Raw genomic sequence first — 15150 nt, forward strand, 5'->3', positions numbered from 1 at the left:
ATTGCAATTTAAGCAAGCATACCTTTTCAGTAACTTTTGTTTGCGGGATAAAGCTGTTCGCAGTAAGAAAGATTTGAATGCACTCTCTTCCACACTTTCTTTTACCTGAAGAAGGTAGCACATATTAATAATCACCTTAAAATATTTTAAGCGAACAGCACAAGAAATTCATTGGTGATTCAGAGATAATTAACAGAAATAATAAATTTTTATTTTAAATTTGATTGACTGAAATTCACAATTATTTTTTATTAGATGAATTTGTAACCAGAAGGAAATTTCCTTTCCTGATTAGCAGGGAAATGAATCGACACTGCTTTATAGAACACCGGTTCAGACATACAGGATAGAATGGAGAGAGTAGTTACCCGGGTGTAGAGTGCGTTCATGATCCTGGGCACTAGGGGAAGAATGTTGGGCTTGAGAATTCTCACTTCGTCCATCAGTTTCTTCACGTCGCCGCTGTAGAAGGCGATGCTACGAGCAAAGTAGAGACTCGCCACCTGGAACGGATACGAATTTGGAACCTCAATTCTACAAAGAATTACTCACATTTCAATAATAAAAATTAAAAAAAAACTCTTAGCATTCAGAATCATTTTTCAAGAGAAATAAAGTAATGTAAAAAAATAAAGAGATGATATAGAGAGAACCAAAATTGTTGGTTTTAAATCTTGAAGAAAGAATTGCACTTGTTTTCTTTCATTTTTTTCATATTCATTTTAAGTCGTTAACTATTCACATGTTCTAGAGCTTTCGTATTTCTCAAATTAAAGTTTAAATGTCCAATTCTCCAACTGACTTTATTTGAAGTTCCTGAACATATTCCTGCATTATTATATCAAGACTGCATTATTATTCTAAAACTTATTCCTGCATTATTAAATCAAATTTGCATTATTATTCCAAAACTTATTCCTGCATTATTAAATCAAATCTGCATTATTATTCCAAAACTTATTTCTGCATTATTATATCAGAATTCAATCATATACACATTATAAAATTTCGTTTCTTTCTGTATTGTTTGCAGAAAATCTTTTATTCCTAAACATTTTACGAGCGTGCGCGCAATTTTCCCAGAATTAAAAATGGAACCTTGTACAAGCATTTATATATCTAAGAGCTTTCTGCACTGGAAAAGTGATATTTTTTAATACCGGAATAGAATAGAAAAATCAGAGTTTCCGCACAATAAGATTATTAGTCTGTCCGTAAGAGATTACATTATCAGTCATGCATAAGCTAATACCATGTCTTAACTGAATTAAAAAAACACTATGAGCAAAATGTTATGTTTGTAATATTTACTTTTTAGTAGTAAAATCAGATAAATGTTTTTATTCATAAAGATAAGCCTTTCTTTAAAGTATCAGCAAGTTAAATTAAATAGTTAATGGTTAATATTTGTTCTACAACACAAAAACTTTAAAATTTTATAGCCTGCTGCCGGCACAGACAGAAGTGGCAGAAGGTACAATACTCACCTATCAAGAAAGAATAACTAAACGACTAAAATAAATAAATTAACGCAGTTATTATTTAATAATTTTCTTAACTTACAAATATAATATCGTTACGATCCTACTACAATGCAAAAGGTAATTACAGATATTTTAATTCATTTTTTGAATAATTAAATATGTATATTCACTGTAGTGTTAATATTTTATAAATTTTTAAAAAAATCTTATTTTTTTTTTTTTTTTTTACAAAATTTATTTATAGTCCCCCTCCCACCGCTCCATTCCATGGTCCTAAGCATCTGCCCAGACGGAAATTTGTCACAAGAATTCTTCGCGCGCTTCTTGAGTGAGCAACGCTCAACGTTTGCTTAAATTCCAAACAATAACAGTAGCATTGATAATTTTGCTTATAGAATACTTAGTGTTAACTTTTTTTCTGTTTTTAATATCCACGGGATTTCACAGCTTCGTTTAAATTAATTGCCGCGCTCTTATAAAGGCTTTTCGTATTTTAGTTCAACATTCTCAATAATTTCTTTGAACTATTTTAATTGAAATCAAATTAAATTATTCACCTGCGAATGGGAAACATAGAGCTCAATTGGAATTTAACGAGGAAATAAATTTCAAAAGTTATCATTCTTGAATTTAATGGATGTTTGTAGTCTATGTGTTTTAATGACTATTTGTCTCGTACCTATGATGTAAATGTAATCAAATACGACAATATGTTAGTTTCATTTTGAATACAGTAAATTTTAATAAAATTCAATGGAAATAAATATGAGTTTTGATTTTTTAAAAATAAGGCATACCTCATTACATATTTCGTAAATATGTGCAGGAGGAAGATATGACATAATAGTCCCACCGAATACACCAGCTTCCTAAATAACATGAACAAAAATTTAATTGTTTGAAATAGTTTGGAAAAATAATGTTTTAAAAAATTCAACAGCAGCTGAAAATAAAAAGCATTTTTACAAGTATTATCCAGTTAAAGAATTCTATTAAGACGACTATTTCTGATAAATGAATAATATTAAATGCTTAGTTTAATTTCAATTACATATAAATAAAAAGATATTGACAACTTTGAAATGAATAAAAATTTAAAATTTAAAAATAATAGAAAGAATTAAACGAAATGGAGATTTATAGAAATTTATAGGAGAACAAAACATTTATTAGATTACATTCTAAGATGTCTTTTTTTAACCATTTAAAAAATAATTTTAAAAAAATTGTAAAGGATAGAAATATTATTTTATTCCCTAAAATAATATTTCTATCCTTTTCGTTGCACCTAGCAATAGAACAGTTGAAAGTTTTGTCTATGTTCTTTCTTTTGACCAAAAGTTATTGCAGATATTATAATCACTTAAATGCGAAAAATTTACTATAGGAAATAGAATACTTTCCTGTTCCAAATATACATTGTGTCGAAACAAATAGAATAATACGTAATGAAAGTCCTAATAAACTCCTGAAAGGAATGCATTTGATTGCACCACCTGATAAAAATGCGAACATATAACACACTAATAAATAAATTAATTCATTGTTAATAGAAATAATAAGAGGATTAGAGTTTTCTTAAATGGCATCTAATGTGGAATGTACCGAAGAAAGACGTAATTTTTCATTTATTCGCGTTTTCCGAAAACCTTGATGCAGAATTCAAAGAGGGGTGGAAGTGGAAAGTCTGTGAATAGATCAAAATAAAAACCAGGGAATGAAGCCTTTTATCTATTGTAAGAACGAATTTGAAGAAAGAACAATTTTTCTAGCAACAAGTGAGTTGGACATATTCTTCATATCATACACAAATAAACAAACAAACAAAATCCGCAAGTTCTGGGTTATCATTATCATGCTCCAGCCAGTTATTATAGGAGAAATGTTTCAACCTGTCTTTATATATATTGTACACTGTACATGTAAGGAATTGAAACGGCTCGATGCTCTGCAAATTCACATGCCAAAAAAAAAAAAAAATCTTTGCCTTAGATGGTTTTATTCAGGAATATCAATACAAGAATTCGTCTTAATTCATTCACGGAAGCAAGCTTGTTTTAGAATTTAAATTTGAAATTGCGAAGATAAAGTTAGGTGTCGTTCTTCATGACGTAGAAATCACAAGTTTCATTTTAGCATTGAAAGTTAGAAATATTATTTTATAAAAGCTACTGTAGCTTTTCAAACTTAGTAGTAATGATTCCGAAAAAAAAATGGCAACACAATGAAAACATATTCTTTTTCTTTGAAAAACGAGCATTACCCGAATTTTTTGAGTTATATTAAATTATTATACATTTCAAAAATAGTTCGTTTATTCATTCAGGAAGTTTTGAATAAATGATTTCGGCTAAAGTCCTGATTTTAACAATAACTCAAAATTTATTTCAATTTTATCCAATTATAACATTAAAAGGTACATTCATTTGCATGGCAAAATGCATGAAACTACCGATATCGTAAAGAAGCCGAATGAATTTGCTTGTAAGCAAACTTCATTTTCGTAGCAATCTGTCTACTGTAAAGCAATCTACCTCTTCGAGTGGAAAGTTTGCACGCCATCCGATTGCAGAAAAAATTTGTGTCCGTTTTCTAATCAAGTTGTTAGTAATCCTGCGCTCTTCTTTTTTATTCAGTTCATTTTTTCCGTCTTTCTAATATAGTAGTATGAAATGCAGTAGCATTAATACGTGTACTTACACCATATCCTATAACTAAAGATGCAACGCATGCTATCATGCTTCGATGTGTCAGCATCACTCCTTTGGGCATGCCTAGAGATAAAGAACAAAAATAAAATGTATGAGAGGAAGGAAAAAGAAAAAAGAAAAGAAAACGCGAGCTATACGGTATTGATTAAGAGAGAGAGAGAAAACTAAACCTGAAAATACACATAACTTGTTATGATCAAATTATAAACGATAGAAATCAAACACAATGCAGCAATTTTCCTGATAGTATTTTATTATAGCAGGTCTGTTTTATTCCATGCTAACTTTTTTAATACAAACTCGTAAAGACTTGATAAAAGAGGTTTGACAACTACTCTTGGAATTCTAAATAGTTCTTGAATCACGCTTAATCCTTTACGCTGAAATACAGTTACACTGTGTGACTCTGCTATTAAATTAAATCCATCACCATCAATGTATTCTGTTTTTCACAGTGGATAGCGTTACTTCTTTGTCTATTCTCACAAAACATTTTGCTTATTGCATTCTGTAGACCGTAACCAGTTTTAGATTCTATGCGATATGTGCATGTGAACTCTTGGCGTTTCTCATTGCCCGAAGCATTAAAAATCAAATGATGCAAGTGGAACCAAAATCCTTAAAAGATGATGATATGCCGAGTATTTAAACATAAGATAATAAAGCATCAGCTAAAATATTCTAGCATTGGTTATTACATACAAAAAATTAGACTAAAAAAAACTCAAAACATCCTGTATAATTCTACTGCGATTTTTAAAAAATTCTGATGAAAATAACATTCAAGGAAAAAAGCTATTATCTATCTATATCTATATCTATACTTATAATAAAGCTCAATGTGTGTGTGTGTGTGTGTGTGTTGGCGCTCTACAGGCCAGGTCATTTGACATACAGCTATCAAATTTGGTACATGTATACCTTAGAGGTCGGGAATGTGCACCTGGGGTCCCTTTTTTGAAATTTTAATTAGAATTTTAATTATTAATTAAAAACTAACTTTCCCGCCAAAAAAATCTTCCATTTTCCCCACCGCCAACTTTTCCGCCAAAAAAATCTTCCATTTTCTCCACCGCCAAATGAGTAAGGCTTCAATGTTTTTTTCTCCCAACAGTAATGAGGCTAGGGTTAAGATTTTTCGGCGGATTATTTCAAACGATTCTGTTTATTTTCTTAATGTTTTATGCATTTAAAATCAAAAATTGTTAATTAATCCATGTTTCAGATTCATTCTGAAGTAGTTTTGAATTAAAATAACACAGAATAAAGGAAATTAAAAATGTATAATCTGCATAGCGTTACCCCAACTGTCGTAGAAAAATTCGCGCATTTGCGTTACCGGAGCTGGCGAAGAAAATTCACGCATGCGCATTCTGATTGTTGCCATGACAACCGTTACCAACGGATGATTTAAATTATTTTTAGGTTAGTTGCACGCTTTTGTAAGTAAATTGTATTTATGTTAGTTATATATTTTTTGTATATGCTTATAGTTTTAAGTATATCGTTTTTTAAGTAGATTTTTTTAACCTGTTTTCAATTATTTAAATTATTTTTAGGTTAGTTGCATGCTTTTGTAATTAAATTGTATTTTTGTTAGTTATATATTTTTTTTGTATATGCTTATAGTTTTAAGTACATCGTTTTTTAAGTAGTTTTTTAAACCTGTTTTCGGCCGATTATTTTAAACGATTCATTTTATTTTCTTAAAGTTTGATGCATTTAAAATTAAACATTGTTAATGAATCGATCTGTTCATGATGAATCTGAGAAAATTTTGTTGGCAAATTCTTGAGATATTACATAACTTAAGAAAGATATTCTTTAGTGCCCATAAAGTTTAAACGCTCAGTGACTCTATTATCAGTAATCATATTATTAAAAAAAAATGCTTTGTTTCAGTAAAAAATATTATTATATTAATTGCAGTTTAGTCATTTCCATTTTAATTTTAAGCATAAATTCTACCGGAACTAACAGAAAATTAGAGAGATACATATTATGTTATGGCTGAAGGACTTTATATTATTATGAGTGAATTACATGACTATCAAAATTTGAAGCTTTAAAATATTTGATGAAGAAGCTATTAAAGTAGGAATTACATAAAATAGTTAATTATTAAAATTTTAACGAGTATTAAGATTGGCGAACCGTCTGGTCGCCAAAGGCGGCTAGTACTTATAATAAAGCTCAATGTGTGTGTGTGTGTGTTGGCGCTCTACAGGCCAGACCATTCAACCTACAGCTACCAAATTTGGCACGTGTATACCTTGGAGGCCGGAAATGTGCACCTGGGGGTTATTTTTTCGAATTTTTAATTAGAATTTTATTTATTTAAAAAATTAAGCGAAATTTTGGCGTGTTTCCGCTATAACTTCCGAAATTATTACCGCACAAAAAAGATTTTTACATGAAGTTAAAGATCAAAAATTTATCTTTTAAATGATACCAATGTTTTAACCTTAAAATTAAATTTCTATTTTTAATGAATTTTTAAATAAATATTTTAACTATATTTTTCAACAATTTTTTTCGTACAAAATAAAAACAAAATTTAAGCTGCACGAGCTTGTTTCGCATTCATGGGAAAAAATTAGCTTTTTTCAAAGTGTTGCCATCACATTGATTAAAGCTCAAACTAAAAATAAATTAAATCTTTTTGGAAATGAAATCTGCAAAAATATAATTTTCGGCACGTGTCTGTAAGAAATGAAACAAATATGAAATATTATTTTTTATAAAAAAATAAATTCAAGAAAAATTATTTTATGATCTTTTACACTCTCTATATTATTAATCCAATAAATCAGTTTTATTTTAAGGCAAGTTTTGTTTAATATGAACAGGATATCCATTCAAATCAGGACCACACAGCTAATTTGTAAACCTTTAGTAAGACACTGATCTGCTAAAATGGTCTAAATGGAAAATGATTATATTTTATGTAACTTGATTCAATAAATGCTCTAATAAATAACGAATTTTTGATTTTACATAAAGCTCCTGCTGTGGAAATCACGAATAACAAAATGTTCTTGAAACACTAATATTTTAAATAAAAAGAGTTAATTTCCAATCAACTAAATCAATCACTTAAACTGACTGATTTATGAACATTTGAATATCACTATTCAATAAAAAAAGGATAAGTTTAGATTTTCCAACTATCGTTTCAACGAAAATAGGCCAATCAGTTTCTCAAGATTAATTGGCCTAAGATTATGAAAATGTTGAGTTTTTTTAAATTTTTAACATTCAAAACTTCATAAATAAGTCTTAGTTGATCGTTGAAAATAGAAACATTCATTCATTTATTTAAAATTTGGTGTGTCCAGAATATTTCTCAGAATATGATACCTTACTGCATTAAATTTAGACTTCATAATTTTTAAAATATATTTATAGGCAGGAACAAAATATTTTTATTGATTTCAGTTCAATCCTTTTGAAACCAAAACTAAAAACTGAATTTTATGCTGAATCTGAGAAATTTTTGTTGAATTATTGTTTGAGATATTACATAAATTATGAAAAATATTTTGTAGTTCACATAAGACTTAAATACCGAGCGATTCTGTTTGCAATACTCATGTTGCGGCATAAATCGTAAATATTTTATTTAAAAGTAGCTAACGATTATTTTAATAATTATAAATTTTATTTTGTAAATAGTTGTAAAATTCAGATTGGCAACAGTGATACTTTTGGAACTTGTTGTTTAAAGACGATGCTAGAATGTTGAATGAAAATAAGTTGATGTAAATTTGATAATATTATCTATATGTAATATTTAGTTTTATAGTACGTTTGTCTGCATTTTATTTTTGTTGATGCACGAACACAACACTCATATTCGATAATAATAATAATAAATAAATAACAATAAAGATGATAAATAAAATAAAACGCTTGGTTTTATTAAAAAATATCTTTATATTAATTGCAATTTCATCACTTCCACTTTAAATTAAAGTTGAAGTTTTACCGGAAATGACAACAAATTAGGAAAATATATATAGTAAATTGAACGAAACGATCTAAACAACAGTATAAGTTTGGTGTTACTATCAAAATTTGAAGATTAAAAATGTTTTGTTTGAGAATCTATTAAGAGACCAGTTACTTAAAATATTTAATTGAAAATTGTAGCGAGCGGTAATACTGGTGAACAGGCTGGTCGCCAAAGGCGGCTAGTTACAGAATAATTTTTTGTAATAATTTAACCGTTGAACAAGGAAAAAATGAGCAAGTATGTGTGAAATTTTTCTCTTAAATTAGATAATAAAAAAAGTATAACACTTCTCAAATATATTTTGTATGAAATTTGTATTCTGTAAAAGTTCTGTAAAAGTAAAAGAACTATTCTGTAAAAGTTTTATAAAGTTAATTTAGAAAACAAAAATATTGCTAAATTAGATCTAATTTAGTAACATTGTAGAGTATTATAGGTATACAAATTTTTAAATTTTTAACTAGCTGACCCGGCAAATGTTGTTCTGCCTTATAAATTATTTCTAATAAATATTTTGGCAGTTAATTAAAAAAACCGAATGTATTGTAAGTGTGTGAGGATAGGATCTCTGACAAAAAGAGGAATGGAGCGCTTTAGACGATGATCGCCGATAAAAAACAAAAAACCAACCAATCATTTTCTCAATACAATGAATGTCATTAACGTAACGAACATATACATTATTTGATCTCTTAAAAGTTAAACGTAAAGTGCAAAAACTAATATATTTTTTATCCTAAAGTATAAAAATGAAATAAAGAAAAACAGTATTCATTTTGAAGAGCAATTGAGTGTACGATATTTTTTGTCAGTCCGTCTTTAGCCAACACAAATAAGCTCGATGGTTTGTCCACGCGAGAACATGCCACGTATAATTGACCGTGTGAAAAACATGGTGTGCCCAAATCGAAGTAGCAAACAGACATCGTTTGGCCTTGCCACTTATTGATTGTCATTGCAAATGCCAATCTAACAGGCAATTGAACGCGTTTGAATTCAATTGGCACGTCTGTGAGAATCATTGGAATTCGTGGCAGCAAAACATTTTCGGCTCGGAATTTGCCATTCAAAATGGTGACTTCGATAACGTTTTTCATCAATTTTTTAATGACCAATCGCGTGCCATTGCACAACTGCGGTGGGTTCAAATTCCGAAGTAAAATAACCGGAGATCCAACTTTCAGTCAACTTCAGTTTAGGTGACATGCTTGGCAAATCCAGTGAGTTCAAAAACACTGCTCGATAATTTACAGCTTCGTTAGCATAGCAAATTGTGTCGATCGATTTTTATGATACCAAGTCACTTGGAAACGACTGCTGTATCTTAAAGTTTAAATCGTCGACTTCCACATTTTTTGCTGCCAAAATGGCTCTTTCTGACAGCCACGCATGATTTATGTATTGTGTGCGAACATCGGGAAATATGCGGCAATAAGAGCATTTTGCGAATCAACGATAGTGCAGAAATTAGTGGGCAATTTTACGCATAAAGTATTTTCATAGACAGCAACTTTTCGATTGCCGATATCTAACAATTGGTCCGAGAATGTGTCAGCAGATGGATCTTGTAGCATTAGGACGCGCGTTTTTATTTTTAGCTGAATTTTTTCAACATTTCGCCACAGTGGCGATGATTTCAAACAAGCGTTGATCTCATCAGCGTACGTTGAAAGTGGAATGATGGGAAGTGTTTCTCTGAAATCACCTAAAAGGAGTAACAGAGTGCAGCCAAATAGTTTGTTGTTGTTTTTCATATCTTTGAGTGTTCTGTTCAACGCCTCGAGAGAATGTTTGTGTGTAATAGTGCATTCATCCCAGATGATAATTTTGCATTTTTTCAGCACCGTGGCCATGGACGATGGTTTTTTTTATGTTACACAACATAAAAAATATATTGGGATATTTTAATATTCAGTGGCAGCTTCAATGCTGAATGAGCTGTTCTATAAAGTTGCTGCAGTGACAGATGATGCAACGGCCAATGCGATGCCATTATTAGATTGTATTTCGGCAAGAATTAGCGAAATGAGAAATGTTTTGCCTGTTCCACCTGGTGTATAAAAAAAAAGAATCTATCTTGTTTCGTCGAAACTGCCTGTATAATGCGGTCGTAAATGATTTTTTTGTTCATGTGTCAGTAGTAGGACACTGCGAGTAACAATCGCTGCCATTTCTGCAGTATCGTACTGCAGTTCACGATTCATTTCGGTGCCCATTAAATAAGATGCACTTCGATGTGGCGAACTCATACCGAAATGACTGAGTGGTAAATTGGCAATGACAACGCAAAGATCCTCAATCCTTTATTGAACATAGCGTCGCTGAATGTAATCGTTAGATCGTTGCACCGTGTGCGAATTCGATGCAATATATCGCCAGTCATTGAATCTTTGTGCTTATCCCACAACGTGTCTGCTTGTCCCGGGAAACATGTAGTCAACATTATGGCGAATAATAAACGAATTTCTGTTGTTGTACAGCTCAATGCTGCTTCAGCAAACGTATCGTCCCAGTGATTGTCGTCTTCGAGCAGGCCGAGTGCAAGGCATGCATCTTTATATGTTGGATACTGTTGCCCATTCACTTTGCGTATATCTTGGAATGACAATGGGCCGGTGACATTAACCAACAACAGTCGTACACCCTAATTACCTAGCGTTATGAAATATTCTTTACGACTTATTCTCATATCTACCATATACACATAAAAAATTTCATAAAAATCGGTCGAGCTGTTTCGGAGGAGTACGAACACAAACAAATGCAAAATGAAAGTGTATGAAATGCAATAGTATGCAAAATGAAAAATAGAACATTTATTGGAAAAAGCAATTCTTTTACATTCTTGAAGCTTCCTATATTTAAAGATTTGTCGTATTTGATCAAGAACTTCTGAAATCTCGTGATATATATATATATCATTGTATTCAAGCAAAATACGAAATACTTGGTGAATTTCATGCCAAAAGACATTATTTTTGATCATCTACCCTTTAGTCCAGCACACTCTCGAAGTGCTCCTTGTTAAGCGGGACGATAAGGAGGAAGGTCAGAGATTGGCCATTTTGTGACTGGGAACCAACCGCTCGAAGAGGATGCCAGTTTAGTGAATTGGCCAATGATATGGATGGATTTTGATAAAGACTGCAGTTGACTATATACAAAGCAAAATTATTCTTTAATAGTCATAATAAAGCAGCCCTCGCCAAAGCTACTAGAATGAGTACAACAGTTACTACTACTCAACAGCTTAATTTCTCCATGGAGCAAGCTATCTATTAGGCTCAAGTTTCTGCTCTACAAAGCTATTTTAAGACCAATTTTAATGTACGGCTCCCAAATTTGGGGGGCGACTTCTGCCACTAACAAAAAGAGTTTGCAAGTTTTTCAAAATAGGCGCCTGATGAAGATTGTAAACGCTCCCTGCTACATCAGGAGGAAAATATTACATGACGACCTGTTGAACCTGTTTCGGAATTTATAAGAAGAACATCAATTAATTTCTTCGTCAAACTACCCTAGATTCGTAACAAGTTACTGTAATTACCAGCTTACGATCCAGCTGTATCCAGCTCGAGGGAGAGACCAAGATAATGTTTACATTAAGTTCCCCTCAGTTAAAAAAAAAACAACTGAAAATTAATTAACTCTGTTACCAATCTGGTGGATAAAAGTTTCAAAATTATTTGTTTAGGCCTCAGATAGCTACGATGAACTACACGCGTGAAATTTCTCGACATTTTTTCAAACAAACTAAGCAAAAATAGTGAGATCAGTCCCAATAGTTAGTAAGGCACGTGCGACGTCATTCCATTAAAATTCTCTATATTTACCCCATAAATAATCTAAATATTATTTTTAATTAATTAATTATATCATAAATAATAATAATAATAAATTATGTACCAAATTTTATGACGTTAGAGCTTTATTGCGCTCGTCTAAACTAGTTTCAATTCATTTCAACTTTTCCTTAAACTTACAAATTAAAGTATTTATTCTAAATTATGATACGCTCGTGACCACTTTGTCACATCGCCGTTGCTTTATACAAATCTTGTGGACGCCGATTCATTCAGTGGCTGCACAGATCTCTTCTCCCCAAGTCTCTGGGAAATAAACGTTTAGGAAGTGACGAAGAATGCAGCGACCATCGGGCCTAATGAAAGGGAGGCAGAAGAATATGTATAGCGCGAGATTTCAGAAGCTCGTGATCAAATATTTAAACGTCGCAGGTGATTATGTTGGAAGTGAAGGAAACTTCGTATTTGTGTATGAATTTCTACATATATAAGTGACTGGACGAAATGAAAAAGGAAAAGAATTACCTGTTGTTCCACTTGTGTAAGGAATGCAGAAAAGATCATCTGATTTTGGAAGCTAAGTAAATGAATAAAGAATTTCATGAGAAGTGCAATCGTTCATTCAAGTTCGCAAATCTTCAAATGTAATTTAAAGGAATAATGACAAAAGACCTATGGAATCACATCACTTAATTCTTAACAACATTTGAAACAATAAATATTTTCTAAAAATTTAACATAACTAATTGTTTACCACTAAATCCTGAGGGGAATTTCGTCCAAGTTCCTAAAAAGACATAAAAAATGTATTATTAATATATTAACTCAGAATATATACAGCCTGAGTAAAAACTTTAAGGCCAGTAAAAAATTTTGAGAAAATGTAAAAAGAAATAAAAGGGATTCAAATAATATTAATTATTAAAGTTCATTGATAAGAAATAAATGCCATAAACATAATTTGTAAATACATAATTATGAGAAACATGTGGTTATTTACAAAGTTAGTATTTCTGCCTGAGTAAAAACTTTAAGGCCACCAGTCATTTTTTAAAAATAAATATAATATAATCATGTAATTACCATTGTAACTACTAGCTTGTGACAACGCTGCAATTTTCATATTTGTCATACGTTTCTTCGAAGTATTGGTTATCTTTGTGAAGATGGCGAAGGGAAGAAGTTAACTGATCGTGAAATAGGACAGATCGAAGCTTTGTCTTCAACAGGAATGAGTAGTCGTGCTATTGCGATAAAGATAGGAAGATCAAAGACTGTAGTCAACATTTTTTTTTTAAATTGAAAGACAATTATGGTAAAAAGAATACTGGGGGAAGACCTAAAGCTTTGTCCTCGCGTGATGAATGAAGATTTTGCCAACTTGCATCTACTGGAAAGTACTCAAGCAGGAAACTGATTCCGACGACAGGTTTAAAAGTTTGTCAAAAAACGATTTATAACAGAATTAGAAGGTCTGGAAGGTTCACTTATACAGAAAAATTGACTAAGCCTCAGTTACTGCAGAGACACAAAATAGAGCGTTTGAACTTTGACCAGAAAGTCATGCCCTGGGACAACCAATGGTTAGAAATTATTTTTCCTAACGAAAAAAATATAATTTGGATGGACCAGATGGCTGGAATTTCTATCGGCATGATATAAGAAATGAAAAAGAAATATTCTCCAAGCGCCAATTAGGTGGAGGGTCTGTCATGACTTGGGCTGTTTTGCTTACAATGGTGTGGGCTCAATTGCATTCGTTAGAGGTAGAATGTATTCACAAATATACCAAAATGTCCTAACAAATCATCTTTTGCCAAATGCTGAATGTCTTGCTGGAGAAAATTGGAAATATCAGCAAGACAATGAATCGATCCATTCGAGTAACAGCACAAAAAATTGGTTCCAAGTCAACAATGTTGAAACTGTGAAATGGCCAGCTAGATGACCTGACCTCAACCCAATCGAGAACCTTTGTGGTGACTTAGCAAGAAAAGTTTATGCAAATTGGAGACATTTTACATCAACAACAGAGCTGAAATCTACTATCGAAGATGAATGGTATAAAACCGACCCCACCCTTTGTGAAAAACTCGTTTCATCCATGAAAACAGGAATATTTGAAGTATTTCGAAGAAATGGCTCTTACACAACCTTCTAAGAATTTGTAATTTTTTTCTTATATGTTATTTTCTCTGTTGGCCTTAAAGTTTTTACTCAGGCTCAAATATTCATCTGTGTGTTCTGTAATATTTTCTAATAATAAAATATTTGCAAATTAATTTTTCTACTTTTTTTACTTTTATTTAAGCTCAATAATTAACAATCAAATGGTATTTTAATTCCTCAGTTTATATGTTTCCATTTTCTCAAACATTTTTACTGGCCTTAAAGTTTTTACTCAGGCTGTATATATATTATATAAAAATTATTACAAATTCTATAATATAACTTCCATAGTATGATTGATAAATAATGCGTGTCATTCAATCGAATATTTTGGAGTTTTTCATATAAGTTTTTACAATTCGATGCAAGTAAGTAGTTGTTATCATTACATGGTCCAATTACACATACTGAGTAACGCTAAAACATTATTCAGGTTTTACAGGAAGAGAAGACTGAATTAGTTTGATGGTATATTAGCATGGTATCTTCCAAGAAAGTTTTAAAAAAAGCAACAAGATTTCACTTGAGACAGAATGATTGTATTTGATTTTGCAACACACACACAAACAATATTGTATCATTCGGCTACGGATTTGCAAAATTATGCTAGATATATAGCTCGAGGAGTCAATCGAATTTTCTCTTATCCATTAGAAGTCACAAATAAATACCGAAAAGGGAAATAAAGACCTACAATGAAATAAAAAAAAAGTAAGCAAATTTCTTTATAAATATGCTTACTTGTTGTTTCATGATTTTTTTATGAAACGTTTTACTTCATCCTACTTCGGAAGTAAAATTTAAAGAAAGCAATTTTGAAACTTTAATTTTAATATTGGCAAAAGAACTCGATTGAATGTTTTGATAGATGAGCATGAATTTCATAACATTTAAAAATAATTGTTGCAAATTTTGCATTATATTTAAAAAAATATAAAAAATAAAGAAAAAACATTGTGAAACTGAGA

General features: G+C 31.0%; 1 protein-coding gene across 2 annotated transcripts in view; it reads right to left on the reverse strand.

The window, feature by feature from the left end:
- Positions 1–15150, reverse strand: part of LOC129962578 (long-chain-fatty-acid--CoA ligase 1-like) — a 57067-nt gene that overhangs the window by 14517 nt on the left and 27400 nt on the right. Inside the window, exons 7-12 of one of the 2 annotated variants that reach the window (XM_056076368.1) lie at positions 12768–12800; positions 12539–12590; positions 4185–4258; positions 2282–2353; positions 369–503; positions 23–105 (exon numbers count right to left, since the gene is read on the reverse strand). In XM_056076368.1, the coding sequence (XP_055932343.1) occupies positions 23–105; positions 369–503; positions 2282–2353; positions 4185–4258; positions 12539–12590; positions 12768–12800 (449 nt within the window). The remainder of the gene's footprint in view (positions 1–22; positions 106–368; positions 504–2281; positions 2354–4184; positions 4259–12538; positions 12591–12767; positions 12801–15150) is intronic. The other variant, XM_056076370.1, reaches the window with a different exon arrangement.

Source organism: Argiope bruennichi, chromosome 3, assembly GCF_947563725.1.
Source record: "Argiope bruennichi chromosome 3, qqArgBrue1.1, whole genome shotgun sequence".
In the NCBI taxonomy this organism is placed as follows: Eukaryota; Metazoa; Arthropoda; class Arachnida; order Araneae; family Araneidae; genus Argiope; species Argiope bruennichi.